General features: G+C 42.2%; 1 protein-coding gene across 1 annotated transcript in view; it reads left to right on the plus strand.

The window, feature by feature from the left end:
* Positions 1-1,228: 1,228 nt before the first annotated feature.
* didum (dilute class unconventional myosin) overlaps positions 1,229-27,542 on the plus strand; it is a 144,723-nt gene continuing 118,409 nt past the window's right edge. Inside the window, exon 1 of the mRNA XM_080271147.1 lies at positions 1,229-1,332. Within this exon, the coding sequence (XP_080127273.1) occupies positions 1,306-1,332 (27 nt within the window). The 5' untranslated portion in view covers positions 1,229-1,305. The remainder of the gene's footprint in view (positions 1,333-27,542) is intronic.

The following is a 27,542-nucleotide window of genomic DNA, read 5'->3' on the forward strand; positions in this document are numbered from 1 at the left end:
AGAGTTGTCTGTGCCACTGCTGTCAAGACCGATAACCCAGAAAAAAAAATGCTATTGCAGATTTACTTTCATCTGACTGAACTAACTTAGGCCACTTCCACAATGACGAATCTTGGTTGTAGTGGGTGAACCTTAAGCCCCATTATCCTGTGCCATATTAGCTGTCACAATATGGTTTTTTCTGGGACTTGATTGGCGGAGAAATAACGTTGATCGGCAATGACTGGTCATATTGACAGCACGAAAATGCGGCTTTAACTTTGATCTGAGGTAGAAATAAGTTTCTTTCATTATTAGTCAAATTTAGCTCTTACTTTACACCATCACTGAAACTGAAAGGGATTACGGGTCACCTTCAGACGGGAACAAACGCGCCGTAATGTTTACACACGCAGAAGCGCGTGAGATGCAGGGTATTTAATTAAATGTATGCATAGATGGTGTTTGTTTACATACGTTGGCGAAGCACGTGGGATACAGAATATTTAATTAAATGTATTCGGTAGTGTTTGTTTACATACGTCGGCGAGGCACGTGTGCGGCTGGGCATTTAATTTAGTGCTCAAACTTTTGCAGCATGTTGCCAAAAGCAGGAACTTCTTAGTCGTAATCAATTCACGAAGATCGAGTTTTCAGTAAACTAAAACAAAAAAACAAAAACAAAAACAAAAAAGCGAAAGAATTCTTAAATTTTGTGGGTAGTCTAGCGTCGGATCCCTACATTCCTAGGGCCAAATAACTATTCGATCATAGTTTTGGATAGCCTAGATTTCTTTATGTCGTAAGTTGTTCATATGGAAGAAATGATAACCACGTAACAAAATGCTATTGATTGTAAGTATATAACGTGAAGAAAAATGAAGGAAATTATCGGGGTAGTGATTGATGTGACAGAGATGAAAGTGGAGATAATGATGAGAGAGAGAGAGAAAAAAAAAATGATGATAAGAGAGGAGTAACTTTAGAAGGAATGTAGTGATGGGAGAGAGAAGAATGGGAGGAAGTGAAGAGGGAGAGAAGACGCGGGGTTGATGAGAAGGGAAATGGAAGTGGTGATAAGAGGACAAATGAGACTAATTTCCTCCAGGGTAGTTTGAATTCAGCGGGAGAGAAGTGTTGTGAGAGAAGGTGCGTGTGATAGCCGTCAGGTGGCAGCCGTAGCCGTGTTGTCAGAGCTGTCAAGTGCAGGGTGGCAGTGTGCTATCGACCTGTGTATTCCTCCCTCCTCGCTTTATTTCTCTCCCCTTCTCCGTTTTGACCTGGCTGGATGTTACTATTAATGGGTTGACGAGTGAGGCGTAGAGGATGTCGGTGCGGGAGCTGTACGTAAAGGTAAGTTGAGCTGCGTGGGAGCCTGTCTGGACGAGTTTGTGGGAGGGAGAGAAGAGGGAATGAGGTAGAGAGGGAGAGTAGGGAGAGTGTATAGTAGTGAGATAGAGTGTGTGTACAGATGAGGTAGAGAGGTTTAGAGAGTTAGGTATCCGAAGTGGAATTTAGACAAGTTTCGTGGGAGGGCGAGAAGAAATGAGGTAGGGAGGGAGAGTAGAGAGCAGTGCTGCGATAGTGAGGTAGAGAGGGAGAGGAAGAGTGTATAGATGAGGTAGAGAGGTTTAGCTAGGTATCAGAAGTGGGATTTGGACGAGTTTGGGGGAGGGTGAGAAGAGGGAATGAAGTAGAGGGTACTCTCGTGAGGCAGAGAGATTGAGAGTATGGTTTCAGAGGTGGGATTAGGGAGAGTGAGACGAGAGAATGAGGTAGAGGAAAAATAGTGAGAGTGTACTAATCAGGTAAAAAGAGGGAGAGAAGAAGTACAGATGAGGTAGAGAGGTGTCAGAAGTGGGATATGGATGAGTTTTGAGAGAGGGTGAAAAGAGGGAATAAGGAAGAGAGGGAGAGTAGAAAGAGTATAGTACTGAGGTAGAGGGAGAAGAAGAATATGTAAATGAGGTAGAGATATTGAGAGGGTGTGGTTTCTGAAGTGGGATTCTGATGAGTTTTTGGGAATGAGAGAAGATGGAATGATATAGAGAGGGAGAGCAGAGTAGGCTATACTAGTGAGGAAGTGTATAGGCTACAAATGGGGTAGAGAGGATGAGTTTGGTTTCAGTAGTGGTATCTTTATGAGTTTTGGAGGAAGGTGAGAAGAAGGAATGAGGTAGAGGAGGTGAGTAGAGAGCTTATACTAGTGAGGCAGAGAGAGGAGAGTAAGGATAGAGGATGTATGTAAGGTAGAGAGATTTAGGGACGGGTTTAATGAGTGGGAGTGAGATAGTCAGTAGCTTATACAGAGAGAAAAATGAATATACATCTGAGGTAGAGAGGGAGAGTATAGAGTTTGGATTATATATATTAATGAGGTAATGAAGGAGACTTAGATGAAAAAGAGCATCCTGTACATATGAGGTTTAGAGGCCTTTAAAGTCAGGTTTCAGATATTTGAATGAGGTAGAGTATAAGTAGATGAGGTAGAGAGAAGGAGAGCAGGAAGACAGTTTACAAAATGAAGCAGCTAGGTAGTGGCAGAGTATAGATAGTTTACAGGTGAGGTAGAAATAGGGAGAATAGAAGATGAGAGAACATAAAATTGAGATGGATATTAGGTAGAGAATAGTAACTCTATAAGTGAGGTAGAGAGGAAAGTTTATGGAAAGAGAGAGAGAGAGAGAGAGAGAGAGAGAGAGAGAGAGAGACTACAGTATACTGGTACCAGTGAAAAAGGTAGAGTAGGCTATACTAAAAAGATAGAGAGAGGAAGGGCACAGTATACTCCTGAGGTACGGTACGGGGAGGGAGAGTATATTCATGAGGCATAGGGAGGAAGATTATACTCATGAGATAGAGGAAGGGAGAGTATATTAGTGAGAGAGGGAGAAGTATACTGGTGAGAGAGGGAGGTTTGTCTAGTGTTAGAGGGAAAGGAAGGATAGAAAGAGTACTATGTAAAAGTGAATTAAGTGAGTTTAGAGTGTCACGTTGCATAATAAAGGTACGGTACAAGGAAACAGGTTGCACAGGTGAGAGGGAAAGTGTGTTGGATATCTGAGCACCAGGAGGTAGATGGAGATAGGATGAGTTAATGTTATTTAAGGATTGTGTGGTTAGTAAGAGAAGGGTTACGGTACTTGAGGCAGATAGCTAGTGGTAAAGTATCCTAGAAATCAAGCTTGTTCTCTTGAGCTGTTCAGTTTCTTTATCAGATTTCATGTACTGTATGTATATTGTTTATTGTCCATTACTAGGTGCACAGTGTTTCATAGTACAGTACTACAAGAGTAAAACTTACCATTTTCCTGTATATAATATGCATTATGATGTAAGGGTGAAATTATACCATACGGTATCCAATTTTTTTTTATTATCGAATCCGGCACTGTGGACAATATAAGCTGGTTTATTGAAATATTGAAAGGCTAGGTAGGGTAATGTTATGTCGTGTCAAATTAGGTTGTTGTACATTACCAATTAGAATATTAAAAAGCTGTGCACTTTTGGAAACAAGACCCACAGCAAGGATCAGGAGGAGGAAGGGATTGAGAGAACCCAGGGATAAATATAATACAGCCTCCATATATATATATATACCGGTATATATATATATATATATATATTTACCAGATTACCACAAAATGTTTGAGTACTTAGTTAGAAGCAATACCGTACTTGAGAACAACATTTCAAGAAGCATGACGTAACACAACATACAGTAGATACAGTACAGTGTACCAGAATATATATAGGCCTACATTTTTCAAAATTACTACTGGTAATACACGTTATCTTACGTTTATTTAGAAATAGATCTGAAAAGATTGTTCTTGAAAAAAATAACTAGCATTTATAAGGTTGATCTTCATTATTCCGAGATGGGATTTTTATTAAACATGGGCATAGCACAGATCAGTATTTGTACGATAGTCAGTGATACTGTACTGTATAGGTAAAGAAAAGCCTGTCATTACCTGAAACAAAGTGGATAGGGAACAGCATCACGTTGCTTTTATAGTGCCTTTTTATAATGTTACACATATATATGGTAAATAGATGTATTGGCCTGCCTAACAAAGTAGCTACCATGACAGTACTACCTTTAAGTACGGTACCCTTACGATAGGTTTAAAAATTATTTTGGGTAGGGACAAGCCCCATCAGGACCTCCCCTGTTACAGGCCTGATGTTTTGTACTACAGTATTGATTGTGTGGGAAGTTTTGTTATATGAGGGACACTATATGAGCTGGAGGTGGGGCAGTGTTAGCTTGGTAGCAAAAGTAAGAAGCAGTCGGGAGAAGTGTAGGGAGTTGTTGCCCCTCCTGACATTGAAAGTATTCTGTCTCCATGCTAACGGGTCCTTGTATGCAGCATGTCTTAGAGTGTAATGTTGTATGGTAGTGAGACTTGGTCAGTAAAGGAGGAGTATATTTGTGGGCTCAGGCATACAGCAATGACAGTGATTAGATGGATGTGCAGTGCATCCTTGGATGTGGGGCCTGGGGGACTGAGATTGCAATTGGGGAATTAAGAGGAAGTATGGGACCGGAGTGTATTGGTGTTGTGATGAGGATGGGTAGAATGAGATGATCTGGGCGTGCTGAGAGGATGGAGGATGACAGTTGGATGCAGAAGACGAGCAGTGTGATTGTCAGCGGTAGAACTGTGAGAGGCAGACCGAAAAAGACCTGGGACGAGGTGTTAGAGTGTAACCATGGGGATGGGGTACTGAATAGGGATGCTGACAGAGATTGAACAGTGTGGAGAGCCACCATTAGGTGACCAAGGCTGTTGCATATAAGCATGTTCGAGCCTTTATAAATGATACAAATGATACAATACAATACGACGCGTGACCACGCATCTGATAAGCAAATTGCTGAAAGACACTGTAACTTTGCAGCATGCCTTATTTGTTGCAAGATATTTTGAACTAGAATAGGGTATCAGAAACAATTGTCATATCTTTGGAATATCATTAATGGGATTGCAGTACAATGCTGTTCTTTAAATTAAGGATTTTGTGTAGTATGCAAGCAAACCCACACAGGTAAATCACATAAAGATGTTAAATGAGAGTTTTATGCCTGTTGTAATACTGGTATTGTTTGAACACTGAAAGAGATAGGATAAAGTCCTGTTGAGAAAACTTCAGAATAGCGAACTAAGTAGGGAAATGGCAAAGATCACAAATTATGGAGAGCTGCCATGAAGTGAAAAGCCCTATACCCACTAGCATGGTCATTGGTCTCTAAATTTAAGTGTTTGTGGTACTGGGTATCTGTGTCATGTGTTATGGTCCTATCATATGACCCCAGTCTATATCCCAGTCTTTAGCTAACTTATAATGTACTCCACACCATAACTGCTGATACTCTATGGTGCTCTGTGTTCATTTGGGAAAGTGCTGGTTTTATTTGATAGGCTGGATTTTATACATATATATTGTAGATAAAGAATCACCATCTTTGAATGCAGCTGTAATGCTGATTATTATTATTATTTTTTTCTGATTTTGCTCTGTGTGAGATGTTTCCTGAATAATTCTTACTGTAGGACCCTTCTATCACTTTAAATGTATCAGGCAATAGATAGTCTAGATAGTTCCTCCCTAGTCTCTTATCCCACTTGTACCTGTAGGCTACATATTTTTTTTTCTAACACTTCCATTTTCATGATTTCACATTCTCCACTCATGTCTTAACTACTCTGGTCCATTCACTCACTTTCACATATCTCACCTTCTGTTCTCACCTTCTCTCATCTCAAGTTCTGCATTCTCATCTTCGCTTATTCTCTGCATTCTCATCTTCAGTCTCACCCTATGCACCCTCACCTTCACTCCTCTCACCCTTTACACCCTCACCTTCACTCCTCTCACCCTTTACACCCTTACCTTCACTCCTCTCACCCTTTACACCCTCACCTTCACTAATCTCACCCTCTGTGTCCTCACCTTCACTAATCTCACCCTCTGCACCCTCACCTTCACTCTTCTCACCCTTTACACCCTCACCTTCACTAATCTCACCCTCTGTGTCCTCACTTTCACTAATCTCACCCTCTGCACTCTCACCTTCACTAATCTCACCCTCTGTTCCCTCACCCTCTTCTCCCTCACCGTCACTAGTCTCACCCTCTGCACTCTCACCTTCACTAATCTCACCCTCTGCAGTCTCACCTTCACTAATCTCACCCTCTGCACTCTCACCTTCGCTAATCTCACCCTTTCCTCCCTCACCTTCATTAATCTCACCCTCTGCACCCTCACCTTCACTAATCTCACCCTCTGCACCCTCACCTTCACTAATCTAACCCTCTGCACCCTCACCTTCACTAATCTCACCCTCTGCACCCTCACCTTCACTAATCTCACCCTCTCCACTCTCGCCAATCTCACGCTCTGCACTCTCACCTTCACTAATCTCACCCATGCACTCTTACTGATCTCATCCTCTACGCTCTCACCTTCACTCATCCCCTCCACTCTCACTGGTCTCACTCTCTCCACTCTCACCTTCACTCGTCCCATCCCTAGCTCCCTCTCGTTCAGTCATTTCACCCATGCACTCAAACCACCTTTTCCTTTTTGCCTTTCCATCTACCTCCTTCCCAATCCTTTCCACCCTGTCTCAGCTCGTAAACTTTCGTCCTTTTGTTGTGCTCTCTCTCTCTCTCTCTCTCTCTCTCTCTCTCTCTCTCTCTCTCTCCCACCTCTTGAGTTGTTCCTCTTCACCCTCTTATATACCTCTCTTATGCACTTGTCTCCATATCGTGTTGTCTTCCCCGTTATACACCGTCCCCATCCCCGTCCACTCACTTCACTTCCAGACATGGAGGGATACCGGATGTTTCGAAAGTCTCTTTGTGTACCAGCATAGGCAGACTTGTACAGATTTTACCTTAAGGCTCCTGTGACTCACTTTCAGCTCAGTAATTCGTCTGCGATAGGCGGAATAGAAGTTGTTCCGATCGTGAGGGAGTTGGTGTATAGTATTTCTCAGGCTGCCACGACTCACACATCTCAGTAAAATTTTCTGATGTTAGCTAACTGGATAGGATATGGATCTAGAATTGTGCCGATCATGAAAGCTAGAGTAAGGAACTAGAATTGTCCCGATCATGAAAGAGGTTATGTTAACTGCCTTTTTAATGTTTCTGTAACTCGGCCCATACACTTATTTTCGTCTGGCGTTAGCAAGAAGGGAATACTAGAGTTCTTTCGGTCATGAGATGAATGATCAGCAAAACAGCTCAGGTTAACTAGATAGATAGATAGATAGATAGTTGAGATAGGTATATCGATATGTAAGTAAGTAAGTAGGTAGGTAAGTAGGTAGATGTTTTCATATTTAATCTCTGGATGAGAAAGAAAGGTTATGATTCTGCTGCTGCTGTTGATGATGATGGTAATGATAATAATGGATGTGTATGGGTTTACTCTCTTGCATGGCTTTGATGGCTGTTATCTCGTGGGAATAATGCTGTGAGAGGCTCCTTGTGAGTGAAATGAAACAGTGTAGGGGTAACAAGACTTCAGTAATGAGATCTCACTCAGCTAAAGGATTTAACCCCTTTACTTCATGACCTCTCCAATAAGGTAAATAAAGTCATGTGGCCCACTACTTATGATCCTTTATACCAGTACTGAATAATATACGTCATCAGAGTGGAAGGGTAGAATTGAGCAATACTTTTTTATTTAAAATATGTTATTGTGGTGAACGAAGGAAAAAAATAACGAAGTGCTGTGGTAAGAATATATTTATTTGTTTATTTATTTTATTTTGTAGCTGTTAGTTAATGTAGGGTTAATTTTTGTACAGTATTCTTCAGTATTTTTTTTTTCTCCGTCCCCATACCTTATCAGTCCATCAGTAAGGGAGGCGACACCACCTCCAACACTCTCTCTCTCTCTCTCTCTCTCTCTCTCTCTCTCTCTCTCTCTCCCTTCATCCTTCTCACTCCCCTCTCCTTCCTTCATCCTTCTCACTCCCCTCTCCTTCCTTCATCCTTCTCACTCCCCTCTCTTTCCTTCATCCTTCTTTTCACCTCTCTCCCCCCCCCCCAGTCTTTCCAACTTCTTATGTCTCATATCCCTCACTTTCTCGCTATTTTCCCCTCCCCTCTCCTCATCCCCTTTTCCCTCTCTCTTCCCTTCCCCCTCCCCCTTCTCTCTCTCTCTCCCCTCCTCCTCCTCCTCCTCTCTTTTTCCTTCCTTTCCCGTTCCCTTCCCCATAATTTTTCTTTTCCATCCCTCTCACTGTCATTCTCCTTCCCTCCCCATCCTTCCTACCTTCCTCTCCCCTCTCCCCTTCCCTCCACTCCCCATCCTTCATACCTCCCTCTTCCCTTCCCTCCACTCCCCATCCTTCTTGCCTCCCCCTCCTCTGCTCTTCCCTCCCCTCCCCATCCTCTTCCTCGTGCCTAGAGCTTATCTGTGAGGTAAGGAGGCTTCTGGTACGGTAAGGTGAGAGGGCTTGGGTGGAATTATCATGGTCCCCCCTCCTTCCCCCTCCCCTCTCCATTTTCTATATTTTATTTTTTTCTTGTTTCTGTTTCACGTTTCTATATTATTTTCTTTTTTCGTTATTTTTCTCCTTTTTTTTTTTTTTATCTTGCTCTTGTCCTCTATTCTTCTGTGTCCTCATTTTTTTTCTCTCTCTCTCTCTCTCTCTCTCTCTCTCTCTCTCTCTCTCTCTCTCTCTCACCTTGTTACATTTATATTTGTAATGCAGGATACTGTAGTTAGACTTGACATTGTATCTCTCTCTCTCTCTCTCTCTCATTTAAACTTGTTAAATTTATAATTGTAATGCAGGGTAGAGTTGACAGTATCTCTCTCTCTCTCTCTCTCTCTCTCTCTCTCTCTCTCTCTCTCTCTCTCTCTTGGACATTGTATTTTAAGCCCCTTTCGAAATGCCTCATATTTTTTTCCATCTTTTATTTCAATTTTTTTTTTTCACTTCCGTCTGAGCGAATATTTTTGTGGTTTCCTTTGGGGCTCTTTTTGGTTTGAATCTTTTCGTAATTATTATTTTTTTCGTTCATAATTTTCCTGTCTTTTAATTTCTTCATCCTTTTGTCTTTCGTTCCTTCTTTTCTTTAGTGTTTGGTGTCCTAGTGGTATTTTGAGAGAGAGAGAGAGAGAGAGAGAGAGAGAGAGAGAGAGAGAGAGAGAGAGAGAGAGAGAGAGGCAAAAAGAAGGAATAAAAGTAGTGCTGGAGAGAAAAAAGAAGAGGAGAGGAGAGGGAAGGAGAGGAGAGAGGAAAGGAGAGGAGAGAAGAGAAGAAGAGAGGAGAAGAGGGAAGGGAAGGGAAGGTAGGAGGAAAGGCGGGAGGAAAGGAAGGGAATGGAAAAGAAAGCAAAATGGTGGAGTGAAAAATATTGTTGGAGAGAGTGTTGGAGATTGATGGAGTTTCTCTGTGGTTGTTTGGTAATGTTAGATACGATCCTCCCCCCTCCCCCAACACACACACACACACACACACACACACACACACACACACACACACACACACACACACACACACACACACACACACACACCACCTGTCCTAGACCTTCACCTTACCTCATCATGTCTCCCCTTTAATCTCTCTCTCTCTCTCTCTCTCTCTCTCTCTCTCTCCGTGTGTGTGTGTGTGTGTGTGTGTGTGTGTGTGTGTGTGTGTGTGTGCGCTTCTGTCTAGTTCTTGCATATGATTAAAGATGGCTTCCGTCTCTCTCTCCCTGTCTCCTCTCTCCCTCCCTCTCTCCCTATCTCTCTCCTCTCCCTCTTTCCATGTCTTCTCTCTCCCTCCCTTCTCTCTCTCCCTCCCTCCTCTCTCTCCTCTCCCTTTCTTATTTCATTGTCACGTCTCCCTCCTTCCCTCCCTCTGTTGACATGTACTTTGTGAGTATCCTGCCCTCTACTTTTTAAAAATAAGTTTAGTTATGATGATGATGATGATGATGATGACGATAATGATGATGGTGGTGGTGGTAGTGGTGGTGGTGGTGATGATGATGATGATGATGATAACAATAATGATGATGGTGATGGTGGTAGTAGTGGTGGTGGTGGTGGTGATGATGATGATGATGATGATAATGGTGGTGGTAGTAGTGGTTGTGGTGATGATGATGATGATGATGACGATGATGATGATAACGATAATGATGATGGTGGTGGTGGTAGTGGTGGTGGTGGTGATGATGACGATGATGATGATGATGACGACGATAATGATGGTGGTGGTGGTGGTGATGATGACGATGATGATGATGATGATGATGATGATGATGATGATGACGACGATGATGATAATGATTATGATGATGGTGGTGGTGGTGGTGATGATGATGATGATGATGATGATGATGATGATGGATGATGATGATGATATTCCTCTTCTCCATTACCAGTATGTGATTTCGAAACTACCACTCATTCACAGTTTCTCTCAATTTCTTTCTATTTTACCATTTCCATGTAATATCAGATTCATTTTTATTTTCTGTTTCTACCTTTATACCAATTCCACCAGATACCTCTTATTCGTCTTTATTTACCTCCCTCCTGACTCTCCCCCTCCTTTCAAACTCGCCTCCTCCCTCCTGGCTTTCCCCCTCCTCTCAAACTCTCCTCTTACCTCCTGACTCTCCCTTTTTCTCCTGACTCCCCTCCCCAACCCGCCAGACCTGCCGTATGTATGTGTTGGGTTTCGCCTTCCTCCCTCAAGGTGTAACTCTACACCTTAGATCGTCCATTGTGCGGTAGTGGCCACGGAGGATAGCAGGTTTGGTTAGTGTTTGAGTTGCCGTGGACCTGCTCACACCACTGCCATCACCTAAGTGCATGTAGTTCAGTAGCACAAGGATTTAACACAGTACCACAAGGGCAGTGATTATCCTGTACTGCATTTAAGAGGCTGCCAGTACCTCTTCCTTATCGGTCTTGTGATGACGATGGAAATAAACAACTGCAGCTCAGGTACCGGATGGCGAGTTAATCATTTCTTCTCGCTTATAAAGACTGTGGAACTCTTCAGCCTTGGTCCAGGAGACGATTTGATAATTTCGTCCACGGATTAAAAGGTCCTCACTGAAGCTCTCACAACAAAAGAAATATACCAAGTGGAGACGATTTGATAATTTCACTCGTAGATGTGAAGTTCTTTCGACGCTCTGACAACAAAAGAAATTATAAACAACGCCAGTCATTGCTACAGGAAAACCGTGTGTGAATTACTTCCTGTGGGGATTAAAAACTCTTATCCAGCTCTCTCACAATAGAATAAGTCTTTAAAAACTTTTCTTTTGTTACTTGAAGGATTTGATAATTTCGTCTAAGGAGAGAAAAGACTTCAAAATTTCTTGTAAGGAGCAGAAAGACTTAACTAATCCTCTAAAAACGAAGAAAATCTCAAACAACGTCACTTTTGCCACCTGAAAACGATGTGAAAATTTCGTCTAAGGAACAGAAAAACCATCTTCAACACCAGCTGTTGAAGAAGATATTTTAATAATTTTTTTTCGCACGACAAATGGAAAGCTTCAATAACTTCACTTTTATAACCAGAAGACCTTTTGATAAATACCGTCCTAGGATAATAATTTCTTCGCCCCATCTCTTGACGTCATAACAAATCTTGGACTGTGTTGTTGATGGCTGTGCTTGTCTGTGTCAATATGCCTAGCCTCACCTTGTCTGAAAGTTAATATCCATAGGTGGGAAAAGAGGTCTGGAAGATGATGATGATGATGATGATGATGATGATGATAGTGAGTTATATTGTGATGTGGATCGAGTTTGTAAAAGTACCATGCCACATCGTCTGAGATGAGAAAAAAGAATATGACGGTGATGATGATGATGATAAAGTGGTGAAAATGATAGTGATGATGAGTTTGTAGAAGTACCTTGCCACATCGTCCAGGGTGAGAGAAGAAGTGATGATGGTAGTGATGATGATGATGGACAGAGAGTGCATACCTCCCGTGCCATATATGCAGAAGTAGACTGGTAAGGAAGAGGTGCTGAAGAGCCTCATGAATTTACAAGAGCTTCATGAATTTACAAGAGCCACATTCAATTTACAAGAGCCACATTCAATTTACAAGAGCCACACTGAATTTACAAGAGCGTCCTTGAATTTACAAGAGCCACACTGAATTTACAAGAGCGTCCTTGAATTTACAAGAGCCACATTTAATTTACAAGAGCCACATTCAATTTACAAGAGCGTCCTTGAATTTACAAGAGCCACATTGAATTTACAAGAGCCACATTCAATTTAAAAGAGCCACGTTGAATTTGTAAGAGCCACGTTGACTTTACAAGAGCCACGTTGAATTTACAAGAGCCACGTTGAATTTACAAGAGCCACATTCAATTTACAAGAGCCACGTTGAATTTACAAGAGCCACATTTAATTTACAAGAGCCACATTTAATTTACAAGAGCCACATTTAATTTACAAGAGTCATGAATTTACAAGACTCAAGAGCCACATAAATTTACAAAACTCAGAGAGGTTGAAGTGGGTTGGAATATCATTGTGACAGAATTGTTGTTGTAGAGTGTACCCTCACCAGCCACTCGGGCACACTACACCACTACACCACCCTCTAACCTCCACTACACCACCCTCTGACGTACACTACACCACCCTCTCACCTCCACGACACCACTACACCACCCTCTGACGTACACTACACCACCCTCTCACCTCCACTACACCACTCTCTCATCTCCTCTACACCACGCTCACACCATTACCCCACCCTCAACACCACCCAATCCACTGTATCGGAATATTGATCGTTGGAAGTAATTTGCAGTGGAGGGCATAAAATTCACTCCACGGTCATATATTTACGTTTTTTCGATAATTGGATGTAAGTTGAAGTGAAGTATCGTTTAGTTCAGCTGGGAGTATACGGATCTAGTTCCAGTGTTGATGGAAATGAGTACAATATATTGATTTGCAAGAAAAGTGGGAAGTGGATTTATTAGAATGTTGGTGTAATTTGGTACCCTGCAAATCTAAAAGAAGAAGACGAAGAAAAAAGGAGAAGAAAAGAAGAAGAAGAAACGAAAATGTCATCAGCAACGGAAGAGTGCGTTTGTGGAGGATGTGATTGAAGAGGGAAGTGGATTCAAAGAGAATGCTTTGAACCAATCCCCTGATATTCCATTGAAGTCATAAACAACGGAAGAATGGTTTTGTGGGGAATGGAATCGAAGAGGAAGTTGATTTAGAAAAAAAGTATTGTTTTAATTCAGTCTGTCGATATTCCTGACGTCAGAAGAAACTGAAATTGATTTTGTGGAGGATGGCATCGAGGAGGAGGTTGGTGACTGCGAAGATGACATTGTTTTGATTCGATCCTCTGATATATTCCTTAACACGCGCAACGAAAGAATATTTTTGTGGGAGGAGGATCGAACAGTAAGGTGACTGGGAAGATGAGATGAGGGTACGATCACATCCTGCTCAAGATGCCAAGATCAGGTGACTTTGTGGGATTAAGAACGCTATGAAAATTTATCTTGAAGCAAAATTATATGTTGCTGGTGAAACGGAGGTCGTAGAAAATGAAAGACTAAGTGGAAAATATGGAAGTTTAATGAATGACAGTGAGACCAAAACAAAAAGTGCTTGAGGCAGTGTTAATGTGAAGATAATCATAAAAATGTAGCAATGTTAAGATAAAACACGTTAAAATAAAATAGATATAAATGAAAGAAAGAACAGAAATAAAAGTGAAAGCAAAGAATGAAGATGAAACTATATTAAAAGAGTAGCTCTGTTAATGAAAATAAATAATAATAAATGAAAGCTAAACAAAATTGTGTAGTACCCATATGTTACGTGTTAGTGAAGGAATATGGTGAAGAAATGATCGTTTGGAAGCGCTCCCCTTCCATACACCTGATATGGACGGATAGCTTTACCATACACATCCTCTGTATGTAGAAGAATCACACGTACATAATAAAGCTGTGTGTTTAGTGAGAATGCAACAGTTTCGTCCCTTGGTGTATTACGAATTCTGAAGGGTAAATGTTCCGTAGGGCGAAGGAACACTCATTCACTGTCGCTTAGAAATGAGTGATATTACGCCAGATCCTGTTTTACTTGTGTTTATGGTCAAGATGCAACCATTTCGACCAGGCTGGATGTAGTTCTGAAAGGCAAGAGGTTCGTACAGTAAGGCTGAGGAACACCATTGTCTGTTGCTTGAAGATGACACTGATACCACGTCTGATCTTTTGTTACGTACGTTATTATGAAGATGGTGTTACGTACGTTTAGTGTGAAGATGGTGTCACTTACGTTTAGTGTGAAGATGCAACATTCTCGACATGACCTGGTGTTGTACGGATGCTGAAAAGTTGATCCATACGGCTGAGAAACCATTTGATGATAACAGTGATAATGCATTGAATCCTTCTGTACTTGTGTTGATTGTGAGGCTCCCAGGATGAAACACTTCTGACTTACCGTATTGCGGATCCTGAATAGCTGATCCGTGGAGCTGAGGATCACATCTAAGAAATAACAATGATAACACGCTGGATCCTTCGAATTATATGCTGGTTTTAAGGAACTACGAATGCAACACTTTTGGCCCGACTTTGGTATTTTACGGATCCTGAATAACTGATCCGTAGGGCCTTGCAGCACCACTTCAGGACTTCAGGATGGCCATGATTATACGTCGGATCCTGCCTTACTCCGGTCGGCGATCCAAAGCAAAGGATCCGCCGCCCCTGGACCCCCTGGCCAAGCGGAATCAGCTCATGCGGTTCTCTTCGCTTGGACTCCTGCACCACTACGTTGCTGTGAGTTTGCATTCTCGTCCCTAACACCTCTTCCATAGCTATTTATTTTCGGATATGGCTGGTTAGTATCCTTTTGTAGGGTATTCATGCAAGGTGTGCCGATTTTGGAAGAGTTTGTGTAACACTGAAGATCACTGTAAGGTGTAATAAACATAATAAATCGCCTTCGAAGAGGTGTTACGGAGTTTCCTTATCTGAAGAGAATACTGTTCCAAGGCTCGTATTCTCGTTGGTTTAGGAAGCTCCCTAACACCTCTTCCGTGGCGATTTATTCGTGGATATAGCTGTTTAATTTTTGTATGTTATTTATGCAGAATACGGCTATTTTGGAAGGATTTATATAACGCTGAAGAGGATAGTATAGTGTAATAAGATAAATCGCTTAGGAAAATGTGTTAGGGAGCCAGTACCAGAGATCTTCCCAAACTTAAACGAAATACTCTGGAGGATACAAAAATATACTGTTAACAGATGTATTATTATTATTATTATTATTAATATTATTATTATATTTATTATAATAATAATTATTATTATTATTATCGTTATCATTATTATTATTATTATTATTACAACAACAACAACAACATTAACAACAACAACAACAACAACAACAACAACTACTACTACTACTACTACTACTACTACTACTACTATTATTATTATTATTATTATTATTATTATTACTACTACTACTACTACTACTACTACTACTGCTACTACTACTACTACTATTATTATTATTATTATTATTATTATTATTATTATTATTATTATTACTACTACTACTACTACTACTACTATTATTATTATTATTATTATTATTATTATTATTACTACTACTACTACTACTACTACTACTACTACTACTTACTACTACTGCTATTATTATTATTATTATTATTATTATTATTACTACTACTACTACTACTACTACTATTATTATTATTATTATTATTATTATTATTATTATTATTATTATTATTACTACTACTACTACTACTACTGCTATTATTATTATTATTATTATTATTATTATTATTATTATTATTATTGTTATTATTACTACTACTACTACTACTACTACTACTATTATTATTATTATTAGTATTATTACTACTACTATTATTACCATTCTTATTATTTTAACAGAAAATTTTTAGGCTCAGCTTTTGATTCCCTCTTTGTTTAAAAATTAACCGGTAGCCTCTCTCTCTCTCTCTCTCTCTCTCTCTCTCTCTCTCATATAAACCCCAGGGAAGAACTGTATTTAGCCGTGTTGGTAAGCAAAGCAAATCTATTCATAGCTTTTGTGCACCGCTGTTACTGGGGCTTAACATAGAAACGTAACAGCCAAATGTCAGGATTAATCGAGTGTGTGTGTGTGTGTGTGTGTGTGTGTGAGAGAGAGAGAGAGAGAGAGAGAGAGAGAGAGAGAGAGGAAACTTCACCCACCCAAAACTGATAAAACTATTACTCTGAACTCTCTCTCGTAGGGTCGTATTCCTATATAGTAGTATTGATTTCGTTACACATTTCTCTAAGCTATTCATTCTGCACTTGACATCCCAGCATGGTATTGTATGTTACTGATGCATACTACGGCGATATTTAAGCGATTTGAATAAGATGGAAGAGAAGATTAGGGTGTACTAGATAAAGTAAATCGCTTAGGAAGAGGTGCAACGAAACCTTATCCCCCAGTCAAATAAAATATCAAGGGGAAGCAAGAGTAAATCAGTAAAGATACTGTGTTAGGGAAGGCGTTCATTGGCCATTTTGAATTTTCGGGAAGAAGGAAGTTGAAACTATCGACACTGATCATTTTTGTAGTATTAGCACAGATCACGTTGAAAATAGAATAAATATCGAGTGAAAATACCTGTGAAATTATATCAAGTGCTTGCTGGTTTTTTGTGATTCGATTTAGCTGTAACGAAGGAAAGTACGAGATCGAACGAAGACCGTCCATTTCTCTCCGCAGCGTTTGAAAAATTACTTATATACGGCAGAACAGAAGCATATCATTGTTCAGCAAGTAGTTATTATGTCAGAGTTATTTTCATCATATTTATCTGCTTTAAACGTGGTGATAAATGTCCTTATTTGTTGTGTTTCAGGAAAAAAATATGTGTAGATATTTTGAACTTTCCCGAAAACGCGCAAACTGGCTATATCTGCTTTATCAGGGTATTTGTGTTTGTCCATAGAGCCTTCCTTGTCGCCCTGCCTTTGTCTTATCAGCTTATCACCGTCTGTGTTGGCATGTGTGGGTGAGTCAGGATGTATGTATGTGTGTGTGAGTTAGTGGGTGTGTGAGGGAGGTGTGTGCGTGTTTGTGGGGAGGGGGGATGGAGGTGTGGGTTAGTGGGTGTTTGTGGGGGGAGGTGTGTGTGTGGGTTGGAGGTGTGGGTAAATGTGTGTGTGTGTGTGTGTGTGTGTATCAGTCTATGTATGTATGTATGTACCGGTATGTATGAGTCAGTAGGTAGCCATGAGCCAGTGTTGGGTGATCGCGCCGGTACTCTTAATTAGAAAAGTACAGGTATCTTGGGCCAGGTAGCTCATGGGGTCACAGTGAGTGGTGGTGCTGGTCTCTTCTTCCTTTGGCTAATATTTCTGTGAGGATAGTGTGTTTCATTGATGGTGGTGGTGGTGGTGTGGTGGTGAAGGTGGTAGCCTAATTGATGGGGGTGGTGGTGGTCATGGTGGTGATAATGACGATGGTGATAGTGGTGGGGGTGATGGTGATGATGGTGGTGGTGGTGGTGGTGATAAATGTCCTTCTTATGATGTACTATTAAAATGAACACACAAGTACAGTGCCTTGTTAAGTTAATGGAAAATATTATTAAGTATATTCACTGTTCCACACTGTGAAGACATGAAAAGGTAGGATACTTTACTGAACAACTGTATCATAGTTCGTGTGTGCCTTAGCTAGCCTGTGTGTGTGTGTGTGTGTGTGTGTGTGTGTGTGTGTGTGTGTGTGTGTGTGTGTGTGTGTGTGTGTGTGTGTGTGGGTGGGTGTGTTTCGTGATTATGTGGATTTTTGCATGCAGGTCTTATCAGTTGTTTGAACATTCGGGAAAGACATGAAGGTTAGAGAGAGAGAGAGAGAGAGAGAGAGAGAGAGAGAGAGAGAGAGTATAAAGATTATGTGCCTTTGAAGGAGAGTATTTGAGTAATGTGTCACAAGTGTGCCAACTTTATGAGCACATCAATTTTATGCACAGTTACCTCACTTCAAATGGTATCGGTGCACACTTCGCGCTAGTTCATCTGACAGTACGGGAAATTGAGGAAAATGACTGTTGCAGGACGCCCGATGATTCCGCTCAGCATTAGTAAATCAGTTTTCATGAGGATACATTTTAATGCTTGTTTGTGACGTGCCTTAGCCAGGGACGGGATACTCAGACACATGTATTTTGTTTCAGGATAAAGTAGAGACTTGGAGAGATTCTAAACTATCATTTTCTAATTCCAACAGAGAAGACCCATTACTCTTCCTTCTTCGTCCTTCCTGGAATATATATTGTAGTTACTTCTGTCTTTATCGTAAATGTGTTCAGTAGATTAATCTCTTTGAACATCACAATCTGCACTGATCTTGTACGGTATCGTCGCCTGCTTCTTGTGTGATAATTTTTGGAGTTTGTTTACGTCAGATAGAAGTCTGTGTGTATGACAGTGTGACAGGCGATGTGCAGAATTTACGTGTGTGTGTGTGTATGTGTGTGTGTGTGCTCAGATATATATGAGACTGCGATAGTGTGTGTGTGTGTGCTCAGATATATATGAGACTGCGATAGTGTGTGTGTGTGTGTGTAGGTGTGTATCAGTGTTTATTTTGATCCTATTAATAAATGTATGTGCGAATATTACGTAAGACTGTGTGTGTATGTATCCATGTACACCTGTTGTGAGACTGTGTGTGTGTGTGAGTGAGTGTGGATGTGTGACAGAGTGAGTGAAGAACAATAATCGGATTACAGGTGTGACTCAGGTGTCCACTCCCCCTCCTTCCCCCCCCTTCTCCTCCCTCCCTCCCCCCTCCCTCCACCTGTCTGCTTACCTGCCTTCTATAATTGTCTTTCTTAATTATTTTGTTATTATATTTTATCTGATTCCCTTCCTTATTGTGATTTATTTTCTTGTCTAATTTCCATTTTTGAGTCGCTTTTCATTCTTCGTTTTTTCGTCTTTGTGTGATTTCCTTACGTCTGCTTGAGAGAGAGAGAGAGAGAGAGAGAGAGAGAGAGAGAGAGAGAGAGAGAGAGTGAGAGGGAGGGAGGGAGGAAGGAAAGTTAGGACAAGGTGAATGATAGACGGATGAGAGGAAAGGTATGGTATGTAAGCCTATTTATGTGTGTACTCGTGGTTGTATGAATGTGTGTGTGTGTGTGTGTGTGTGTGTGTGTGTGTGTGTGTGTGTGTGTGTGTGTGTGTGTGTGTGTGTGAGAAAAGAGGTCAACTGGTCATGCACTGTACTCTTATGTTGCCCTGACCTACCTGACCCTTTGGGAGAGAAAGATAGATCGGGAGAGATAGGAAACACACACACACACACACACACACACACACACACACAATTCCACCTCATCCCAAGCCATATCACACATTTCATTTTCCGTATAAATTCTCACTGCATTGCGGAGAGAGAGAGAGAGAGAGAGAGAGAGAGAGAGAGAGAGAGAGAGAGAGAGATTTGCCCTTGACCGCAACGTCCTGTAGTAAAAAGAATTCAAATAAAGAAATAATAAGTTGAATAAAGCACTCCTCATTCTTCTTTACACCTTATTCAACCCTTTCAGGACGATGACCATTTTAATCTCTTCCTGCCATCTCCAGACGATTTTCCTCAGCTTAGGGGAGATTTTTGGAACTGATGGAGTTAGGTCAAGCCCTCATTAACCCCTTCATTACGAGCAGCCTTCCATTTGGGTGAATTATATAGTTTGGGTGTAACGAGAAGGAAAGAGAGAAAATTATTATTATTCTCTCTCTCTCTCTCTCTCTCTCTCTCTCTCTCTCTCTCTCTCTCTCTCTCTCTCTCTCAAACGCGTGAGGTCATGTTTTTTTTTTTTTTATTCTTGGTTAAAAAAGAAAGAAAAAAGTTGCTTTGAATGTGAGTGCTCTTCCTAATTGCGTCTTTTTTTATTCAATGGTGTGTGTGTGTGTGTGTGTGTGTGTGTGTGTGAGAGAGAGAGAGAGAGAGAGAGAGAGAGAGGGAGGGAGGGAGGGAAGGAGGGAGGTTCTTCTCTATTTCTTCCTCCTGCTTTATGCTTTCCAATTTTATTTCCCCCCTCCTTCTCCTCCTCCCTCCTTCTCCTCCTCCTCCTCCTCCCCCTCCCTCCTCCTCCTCCTCCTCCTCCTCCTCCTCCCCCTCCCTCCTCCTCCCCCTCCCTCCTCCTCCTTCTCCTCCTCCTCCGAAATATCATCGTATGTATCACCTTTCGTCCCAAGCCTACTCACATTCCTTGTCCTTTTTATTTTTATTTTTTTCTCGCCCTCTCTCTCATCCTAATTCCCCTCCTCTCCTCCATCTCTCCTCCTCCTCCTCCTTCTCCGCCCCTTCTTTCCTCCTCTTCCTTCTTTCTCTCCCCTCCTCTTCTTTCCTTCTTTCCTCCTCCTCCACGTTCCTTCTCATTCTTTTTCCTTTCTTTCCATCTCTCGTCCACCCCTCCATCTTTCTCTCCTCTCCTCATCTTTCTTTCTCTCCCCGTCCCCCTTGTCTCCTCTCCTCCCTTCTCTTCCTCTCTTCCTTCGTCTCTTCCTCTCTTCCTCGTCCTTCCTCTCTTCCTTTCTCTCTTCCGCCCTTCCTCTGCCTTCCTCTCTTCCTCCTCCTTCCTCTCCTCCTTCCTCTCCTCCTTCCTTTCTTCCTTCCTTCCTCTTCCTTCCCCTCTTCATTCCCCTCTTCATTCCTCTCTTCCTTCCTCTTCCTTCCTAGTCACGAAGAAAACCAATATCCCCTCATCCCTCTTCCCCCTCTGAAGTCTACTCACATTCCTCTTTTTATTCTGTTGCCGTTGCGTCACTTGCGGTTGTGGTCAGCGGAGGAGGAGGAGGAGGAGGAGGAGGAGGAGGAGGAACAAGAAGAAGAAGAAGAAGAAGAGGAGGAGGAGGAAGAAGAAGAAGAAGAGGAGGAGGAGGAAGAAGAAGAGGAGGAGGAGGAGGAGGACTAGAGTGAATAAGAAGAGAAAAAAGACAGAAGTATGAAAGGACAGGAGAAGAAGGAGAGGAGTAAGACGTGAAGGACCTGAGAGAAGGATGAGGTGAGAGCTACTGAGGAGGAGGAGGAGGAGGAGGAGGAGGAGAGAGAAAGATGAGTGAAGGAAGAGGAGGTTGGCTGAAGAGATGGAGGAGGAGGAGGAGGAGAAGAAGTAAAGAGGAGGACCGTCAATTAAAATAAGCACAATGGAAAGCAAACAGCAGCAAGCCTATTTCAGCTCTGTCGACCGCTTGCCTTAGAGATGATTATAAGTAAGCTTTGTGTTGTGTTTGTCAAAGGGACCTATTATATATAGTTCTTTTACATTCTACATTTTCCTCCTTTTTTTGCTTATTTCACGTAGCTCAGTGGCAGAAAAATACAACAATACGACAATACTTCCCACAGCACTTCTTCGTGAATAGCATCATATTAAAGTGCTAATCTAGTATTTAACTGAGCAGACTTTGGCTAATTCTTCGTCTTAAAGCCTTCTCCTTGCCCCATAGACCCTGCCTCATCCCATCCACAGATTGGAAAGGAGATCCGAATGACGTGGAGCTTACTGAGTACCCACTGAATACTGCAAACGAAAAGCCTACCTGTAAACACGGAACTTGGGGGATGAAGTACGAGTGTGTGCATGAGGCGAGGGGAACTGTGCATGGCGACGATGTTCTTTTTCTTCCTTTTTATTGTGGAAAACATGCAACGCCAAAAATGTACGATGGAGAAGTGGACATATGTAGCTGGGATTTTTATAAAGGGTAGTTAGCCAGGATTTTTGTCAATATTAGTAGTGTGTGTGTGTGTGTGTGTGTGTGTGTGTGTGTGTGTGTGTGTGTGAACAAGCAAAGTAACAGAATATTCCACACCTCACGTAGACCCTCTTCTCCTCCTCCTCACGTTTTTTCCACCTCACGTCTTCCAGTATCTCTCTCTCTCTCTCTCTCTCTCTCTCTGCAACAATTTATTTTACGATGCTGTAGATTGCGAGGCGCGCAGTCTCTGAAAATCTTAGTTGTGACTGTTTTTCGCCCCGGTCCTTTAAAATCAACCCTCTCACGGCCGGAACAACTCTACCACTCCCTTCCAGACGATTTTATTCAGCTGAGAGAGCACCATAGGAGCCTGAGAGTGTTGATAGAAGAGGCTGGATGACGTAGCAGAAATCGGAGTTCATTCGAGCCTGGAAGTCGTTTTTTATATTTTTCTTCTTTTATGATAAACTAAAATATCATTCACAGTAAATTCTTTCGTTTTCTTACTTCCGGAAGGTTAATTCTGAAATGAAATGTTCATGTTTAGATTTTAAAATGACAGTAATGATGATACGCTAATAATGTTGATGATGATATGCTAATAACGTTGATGATGATGGTGGTGATGATGATAATTCCGTAATAATAATAATAATAATAATAATAATAATAATATAAACGAACGCTGGTAAATTTCGCTTCGTGAAAGTTGATAAACTTTGAAGACTAAACTTCCGTGTAAAATTTCCGCTTCGGTTTACAGTAGTTTTGGGGCTGATCTTTACACACATACATACAGACAGACAGACAGACAGACAGACAGACAGACAGACAGACACACATATCTACCTACCCACCTACCTACAGTACATGCATACATACCTACCTACCTACCTACCTACATACGTACATACTAATACACACGTTAATCTATACATGCATACATTCTACTACCCACAGATATACATACTTCCTTACACTGGAGTTTTCATACATACATACATACAGGCAGTCATATTGATTTTATTTACCAGTGACTCTGTGTGTGTGTGTGTGTGTGTGTGTGTGTGTGTGTGTGTGTGTGTGTGTTTATGTACACACCTTTAACCTTTCCTTCAAGCAAGCCCCACATCACCCTGCACCTCCCACCCTTCATTATATCAGCGCCTACCCTCATTTACACACACACACACACACACACACACACACACACACACACACACACACACACACACACACACTCTCTCTCTCTCTCTCTCTCTCTCTCTCTGTGTGTGTGTGTGTGTGTGTGTGTGTGTGTGTGTGTGTGTGTGTGTGTGTAAGTCTTCCTTGCCTATACTGATTTTTGTTAATGTGTGTGTGTGTGTGTGTGTGTGTGTGTGTGTGTGTGTGTGTGTGTGTGTGTGTGTGTGTGTGTGTTTGCGCGTGCCTGTGTGTGTGTGTGTGTTTGCGAGTGTGTATTTGCGCGTGCCTGTGTGTGTGTGTGTGTGCGCGTGCCTGTGTGTGTTAAAACTCAACAAACTCATCTGAGGGTAGCAAGAACACTTAAAAAAACACTCCATCAAATTGAAAAGGTAAAAAAAGATAAGTGATCTGATAGTAACTAGCCTAAAATTGAGATAGTTTTTCATTTTCATTCATTGCCAGACGCCATGTATCCCAAACGGGGTGGCCAAGGGCTTAAAGTTAATTGTTTTACAGGGAGGGGCACTAATCCTCCACCAACCCCACTTGACACGTATTGAGATAGTCATTATGATAGTAAGCTTGATAATAATAGCCTCGTGTGTGGAGCCGTGTTGACTGGGGTGGTGTGGTGTTGCATGATTGGCGAGGTATTCCACTTCTACCTGTCCCGTTACTGCCTTACCCTGTCCTGGCCTAACCTTCCTCCCTATCCCCCCACATCCTCCCTCACCCCCCATCCTCGTCCCTCCACTCCTTCCTCGTCCTCTCCCCTGTCCCCATCCCGTCGCCATCTTGCTCTCTCCCCTTCCATCATCCTCACTCATTCAAAGGAGTACAGTGGAAAGCAGACGCACCGATTTCCTTACCTTTCTATCCTTTTATTCATCTTCCATCCCATCGTCCCTCGTCCCCCCCGCTCGTCCCACCTCCGTATTCATAATTTTACTTCATCCTCTTATATTACATTCAGTCCACATCCGTTCCCTATCTTCCCTTCCTCGCTCCATCACTTCAACATTCCCTCACACCCCCTCTCTCCTAATTCCTTCCCCATCCCTCCGTATTCTCTCATTCCTCTACCCTCTCTCCCCTCACACCCCCTCTCTCCTAATTCCTTCCCCCTCCCTCCCTATTCTCTCATTCCTTTACCCCCTCTCCTCTCCATCACCTCACCCCGTCCTTCCTCTCTTCCCCCCACCCATTCTATCATCCCCCCTCCTCCCCAACACACCCCTTCCCTTCCTTACCTCCATTCCGCTGCCTCCCAAGCGCGTTCTCATTGCCTAGAATATGGTGGTTAAATTAATGGGGGGCACCTCAATTAGTGGTTTTATAGGCGTGTATTCAGATGACAGGGAGGATGGTGATAGTAATTGGTGGCGGAATGTAACCCTCTCATGCTGGGGACAACTCTGGTACTGTATTTATTTTATTAAGCGTAGAAGGATTGGTGTTAATGGTGACAGGATAAGCATAGACCCCTTCTCTTTAACCTACGTAAAAGTCCTCTGGTATTAGCGAATAGAATAACAATAACCCTGATTACGAGAGTGTTAATCATACCACTAATATCATTTAATTTACACCGTACTATAGTTTGCCGGACCTTCTGCTTCTACCTACTTAATATCACACACATTTCTCCCAGTTATATCAGTATCAGGGCCGTGGCTTTGAGATTTGTTGTATGAAGTTGTGATTATTCGACGAAATTAGCGTAAAGATTGTAAGCATCCTCGGTATTCCTCGTATTTCTCACGTTACTTCATTGTCCAGGTTTTGTGTGCGTTTATTTTCGTGTGGAATTTATTGTTTATGGAAATTGTCGCAGAGTCACAGGTAATTATGTTTTCTTTTGCTTGCGTCAATATTAGTTTGTGTATGACGTCATGGGGTGGTAATGAGTAGTACTGAATCATCATCATCATCATCATCATCATTCACTCCTAGAAATAAGATGAGTTTTTGAGTTCTAGTTTTGAATAATACACCAATATGCTACAGTATACCATTCTCTCTCTCTCTCTCTCTCTCTCTCTCTCTCTCTCTCTCTCGGGCTGAGTTGGTGGGGGGGGGGCAGGGTCGTGGGAGGGTGTGTAAGGGCGTGGGATTGGCCATGTGACTCTCTGACTCATTCATTGTGTTGAGGAAAGCGGTGGAGCCGAATTACATGGGTGCCGCTAGTCATAATTACACACACACACACACACACACACACACACACACACACACACACACACACACACACACACACACACACACACACACTAATACACATTTCTCTCTCTCTCTCTCTCTCTCTCTCTCTCTCTCATGTGGTTCACCTTCCCTGCCCATCTTCAACATTTCTCTTTTAACTTGCTCACCTCCCACGTTCCCTTTCTCCTCTTCCTCACTTCCCTCTCTCCCCCTCACTTCCCCCTCTCCCCTCACTTCCTCTCTTTCCTCCCACAATTCCTCTTTCCCATCACATCCTCCCCATTTTTCCTCATCGGTTATTTCTTCCTCTCCTCTCACCTCTTCTCCCCTTACTCCTTTTCCTTATCGTCTCCTCCTCATTATTCCTCCCCTCACATTTGCCCCTCTCCCCTCACTTCCTCTCTCCCCTCACACCCTCTCTTCATTACACCTTCCCCATTTTTCATCTCCCATTTCTTCTCCCCCCCCCACCCACATCCTAGAGACAGACTCCTATCAATTTCTTTCTCTTTTTTCTTATTTTTTGTAAGCTCTTTCTCCTCTCACCTTTCCCCCCCTCCTCCCCATCTCCATTTCTCACCTTTCCTCCCCTCCTTCCTATCTCCGTCTTTCACCATTCCTCCCCACCTCCCTATCTCCTTCCTTATCTCACGTCTCACCTTTCCTCCCCTCCTCCCTATCTCCCATCTCTCTATCTTATCATCGAAGCATGTGGTCTGCCTCTCACAGCCTCGCCTCGGCCACGTCAGGGCAAAATTCTTACTGTTTTCCTTCTCTCTTCCTTTCTCTCCCTTTCTTTCTTTCCCTCTGTTTTTCTTTCACTTTATATGAACTCTGCTGTATGTCTTTATTTTGCCTTTCTCTCCCTTCACTTTGTTTTGATTGAAATTCACAGGCTTATTACCAACTGCATGTCCTGCCTAAGATGGTGTTTTATTTTGTGTGTGTGTGTGTGTGTGTGTGTGTGGTGCAGGAAAGATAAGGATAAGTAGGCTAGTGTTAGGTGGGGGCGTCCGTCATCCACTCACTCGCCGTAGTGCTGCTTTCATGTGGCTCTACACTGAGTGACAAACCAAATTGCTCCTTGTAAACCAGGCAACCATTACCTACGCTGGGTGGTAACCACATAACCAAATGTCGCCTGGTGATTTAGTGGACCAAGACGCTTCATCTCGATTGAGCCTGCAAGGTTTTCAATCAGAGAGGTGTTTGGGGTGTATTGATCACTTAAAGCCACTCAGGGGCGATTGAGGCTGGTCACCATCGCCTTAAATGTCGGGACTGAGTAAAAAGAGAGAGAGAGAGAGAGAGGTTGAATGCTAGATGGGTGAATAAGAGTGTAGAATATTCCCCTTTAAAAAAAATATTGGTTATTTTAGGAAAAATAATATAGTAACTTCGTGATTATTAAAGCCAGGGACTCTCTCTCTCTCTCTCTCTCTCTCTCTCTCTCTCTCTCCCTTAATTACAGTTCTTAAGCTTTTATAATTAGAGAGCAATCCTTCCTTCATATATTCACCCCTTCACTACGATGGCGCCTATTTATATATTTATTTTATTCATCAGTCCGTTAGTGTATCCATTCATTCACTTATTCATTCATTCGTCTATCCATCCATCCATCTTTCCATTCATTCATTCATACATTCATCCATCCTTCCTTCCATTCATCCTTCCTTCCTTCCATTCATTCATTCATTCATTCATTCATTCATTCATTCATTCATTCATCCATCCAACCATCCATCCATCCATCCATCCATCCACCCACCCATCCATCCATCCATCTATCCATCCATCCATCCATCCATCCATCCATCCATCCATCATCCATCCATCCATCCATCCATCATCCATCCATCCATCCATCCATCCATCTGTCCATCTATTCATTCATTCATTCATTCAGCCATTCATTCATTCATCCATCCATCCATCCATCCATCCATTAGACATTTATTACCTTATTTACCGCAAGGAGAGAGAGAGAGAGAGAGAGAGAGAGAGTCGGTCTGAAGGGGATATTGCAGAGTGGAGTGGAGTGGAATGGAGTGGACTCGGCTGGAGTGGTGTGGTGCGAAGTGGAGTGGTGCGGAGTGGGGTGGAGTGGAGTGCTGTGGTGTGGTGTGGGAGGGTGATTTTGTGGGGCGTAGTCTCCCTGAAGCCCTGAAGCGTCCGAACATCATTAGGAAGGGACAGACGGACAGAACGCCTTTTAATAATCCTCCCTCATCTAAAAATACAACACAGCAAACTCATTCATAATAGATCACTATTTTGAAGACTCGTGTACACTAGAAATTTGCTATAATAATTTACACACACACACACACACACACACACACACACACACACACACA

The sequence above is a fragment of the Coenobita brevimanus genome, chromosome 44, assembly GCF_032717465.1.
Source record: "Coenobita brevimanus isolate Jiangsu-jjx chromosome 44, ASM3271746v2, whole genome shotgun sequence".
NCBI lineage: Eukaryota > Metazoa > Arthropoda > Malacostraca > Decapoda > Coenobitidae > Coenobita > Coenobita brevimanus.